This window comes from Apium graveolens, chromosome 2 (assembly GCF_009905375.1).
Source record: "Apium graveolens cultivar Ventura chromosome 2, ASM990537v1, whole genome shotgun sequence".
Classification (NCBI taxonomy): Eukaryota; Viridiplantae; Streptophyta; class Magnoliopsida; order Apiales; family Apiaceae; genus Apium; species Apium graveolens.
In genome coordinates, this window is record NC_133648.1 from 203,395,132 (window position 1) to 203,398,680 (window position 3,549).

A 3,549-nucleotide genomic window follows, 5' to 3' on the forward strand; every position below is an offset into this window, starting at 1 on the left:
ATCCAGTGCGAGAGCTAGGGGTCCAAGTTGATCGAGTTAAGCTAGCTGACAGCTTTTGGAATAGTTTAAGTTTATGAAGTTTGTAATAATGTTTAATATTCAATTATAAGTTTGAATAGTTGAGATTTGGACGTTTGTAATATAAGTGTGTGTGTATGGCTTGTGTGCATACTTTAACCTGTTGCGGTCCGTGGTAGTTGGTAAGTAGGGTCACTGCATATTATTATTATCTTTATTATTGTTATAAGCAGGTTATAAATAAGGTGTGTGTATGTCTGGACCCCAAACTTCTGACCCGGGTTTGGAGGGCACCACAACTGAAAAGGTGTGTTGAGACCAATCTGGTTCTCAATTGGGAAAAATATCACTTTATGGTGCAACAGGGTATCATTCTTGGGAACAAGGTATCTAGCAAGGGTCTTGAGGTGGATAAGTCCAAGGTGGGGTCATTGAAAATCTTCCTCCACAAATCTTAGTTAAAGGAGTCCGCAGTTTTCTTGATCATGCGGGTTTTTATCAGTGATTCATCAAAAATTTCTCCAAAATACCTAAACCTTTGTGTAATCTGCTGGAAAAGGATGTTCCCTTAAAATTCAATAAAGAATGTCTAGATGCTTTTGAGAGCTTGAAGAAGAGTTTGACTATAGTACCTGTGATTACTGCACCTAATTGGAATGAGCCCTTTGAGATGATGTGTGATGCTAGTGACTATACAGTTGGAGCAGTTCTTGGCCAGAGGAAGAAGAACTTTTTCCATGTGGTTTACTATGCTAGTAAAACCCTTAATGGTGCTCAGCTGAATTACACTACTACAGAGAAGGAGTTGCTGGCGATTGTCTATGGTTTTGAAAATTTTTGATCTTATTTGCTTGGGACAAAGGTGACAGTTTACACTGATCATGCTGCTATTCGATATCTGGTGTCGAAGAAAGATTCAAAACCTCGCTTGATTTGATGGATTCTCTTACTTCAGGAATTCGAGCTAGAAATCAAGGATCAGAAAGGTACAGAGAATCAGGTAGCTGATCATCTATCACGCTTGGAAGATCAAGGCGAGGCTTCACAGGACAAGACGTTGATCAATGAATCTTTTCCTGATGAGCAACTTTTTGGGGTGCTAGAAGAAGAACCATGATTTGCAGATATTGTGAACTATCTTGTGAGTAATGTTATTCCCCCAGAACTCTCTTATGCTCAAGGAAGAAGTTTCTACATGAGGTGAAGTGGTATCAATGGGATGAGCCGTTCTTGTTTAGATAGGGAGCAGATCAAATTATCCGACGATGTATTCAGTATAGTGAGACTGAGGGAATCTTACGAGACTGTCATTCTACTGTGTATGGTGGACATTATGGTGGAGAGAAGACAGCTGCTCGTATTCTTCAAGCAGGATTTTTCTGGCCTACTTTTTTTAAGGATGCGCATCATTTTGTTTTGAGATGTGATTGCTGCTTACGAGTTGGTAATATATCCAAGAGAGATGAGATGCCTCTTGATGTGATGCTCGAAGTTGAGATTTTCGATGTTTGGGGAATCGACTTCATGGGGCCATTTGTCTCGTCCTGCAACAATCAGTATATTCTGTTGGCGGTTAATTATGTGTCCAAATGGGTTGAGGTGAAAGCTTTACCAACCAATGATGCTAAGGTGGTGATTAACTTCCTTCATAAGGAGATATTCACACATTTCGGCACTCCAAGAGTTATAATCAGTAACTAGGGATCGCAAGTTCACTGCATTGATGGAAAAGTATCACGTGAATCATCGTATTGCCATAGCCTACCATCCTCAAACTAATGGGCAAGCTGTAGTGTCTAATCGGGAGATTAAACGTATCTTGAAGAAGGTGGTGAGTCCATCAAGAAAATATTGGTCTGTGAAGCTAGATGAAGCTGTTTGGGCATATAGAACAACATTCAAGGCTCCTTTTGGTATGTTTCCTTCCCAGTTGGTATATGGGAAGGCGTGTAATTTGCCTGCGGAGTTAGAGCATAAAGCATATTGGACTTTAAAGAAGTTAAATCTTGACATGGAAGCTGCTGGAGAGAAAAGAATGCTTTAACTAAATGAATTTGAGGAGTTTCGACTACAGGCTTTTGAGAATAACAAAGTGTACAAGGAGAATGTCAAGAAATGGCATGATAGGAGATTAGTGCGCAAGTCTTTTATGCCTGATCAGAAGTTTCTATTGTACAACTCCCGTCTCTGACTTTTTTTGGGAAAACTTAAGTTGAGGTGGTCAGGGCCATTCACGGTCAAAACTGTGTTTCCACATGGAGCTGTGGAGATTTTTGATACGCATCCCGATCAAGCGTTCAAGGTGAATAGGTAGAGATTGATGTATTATTATGGAGATACGGGGAACTGCGAGGTGGTGAGCGCCGTTCTATCAACAACTTGATTTGAAGATTCATGTCAAGCTAGCGACGTAAACCAAGCGATTCGTTGGAGGTAACCCATGTTTGTTGTATAGTAGGTTCGTCAAGAAAAAGAAAAAAAATGAAAAAACAAAAAAATTATGATTTTCCAGTAGCACGGTGCGCCCACGCCAGAAGCGGGGCGACCGCGCGCGGTGGACAGAAACATGGCACTGTCGCGCGGAGATGCGGGGCGGTCGCGCGAAGGTTCTAGAAAAAGAAAAAAACATAAAAACCGAAGAAAAAAAACAAACCAAAGCCAAAACCCAAGCCCAATTTGAATTTAATCCTTTTTCTACCCTAATTACTATTCCTAAACAATCCTAACCCAAACCCATCTCTACTCTTTATATACATACATCCTACATACATCTCTATCATATCTATTCTAATTCCAAAACTCTAGCTTCTCCTATACACTACATACACACAAAATCTCTTTTGTTCTAATGGCACCCAAAAGATCGAGAGTCGTGGTGAGTAGCAGCTCTAGTGATTCGAGTGCTGATGGAGCGGAAAACATATTTTCTTCTCTGGATGCTCATGTTGTCCAAATCAATTGCGAAGGAGAGGGGTATCTTACCCACGGCGAGGGATGTAAAGCTCTTGGAGATGATTACTGAGATGGGTTGGCAGACTTTCTACGAGGTTCCTGCCGCAGTCCCCATAAGCATTGTTTGGGAGTTTTATGCTAATGCAAGGGCAGATAGGAATGGATTTTCTGTGGTAGGTGGTTTGACGGTGGATTACGCACGTACGGCTATTCGTAGGGTTATCAATCAACCCGCGAGAAAGTCGACACAGGAGGATTGGGTCCAAAAGTCAAGGGAGGATTTTGATCTTGATCATATTATGGCTGAGTTGTGTGGTCCGGTAACACAGTGGAAGTGCAAGAGGAGCACGAATGAGCCGCTCAATTTTTCGGCTGCATGCATAAACAGGTATGCTCGGGCATGGAATGCTTTTGTGTGTGCGAATATTATGCCTTCTTCGCATCAGCATGATGTTATTGTTGATCGTGCTATTTTACTGTAGGGGTTCTTAAATGAGGAGTATGTGGATCTCAGCCAGGTGATATATCAGAATATGCTGCAGTTTCTGCAGAGCAGAACATCGGGGGTGATTCCTCATG

At 41.5% G+C, this 3,549-nt stretch overlaps 1 protein-coding gene across 1 annotated transcript; it reads left to right on the forward strand.

The window, feature by feature from the left end:
• The first annotated feature begins 1,741 nt into the window (after positions 1-1,741).
• On the forward strand, positions 1,742-2,062 carry LOC141696363 (uncharacterized). Its single transcript, XM_074500513.1, has one exon. The coding sequence runs from the start codon at positions 1,742-1,744 to the stop codon at positions 2,060-2,062; it is 321 nt and encodes a 106-aa protein (XP_074356614.1).
• The last annotated feature ends 1,487 nt before the right edge of the window (positions 2,063-3,549 follow it).

What these genes read in the sequence shown, in the direction of transcription:
- LOC141696363 (XM_074500513.1), top strand. Translation starts at nt 1,742, where the DNA reads ATGGAAAAGTATCACGTGAATCATCGTATTGCCATAGCCTACCATCCT.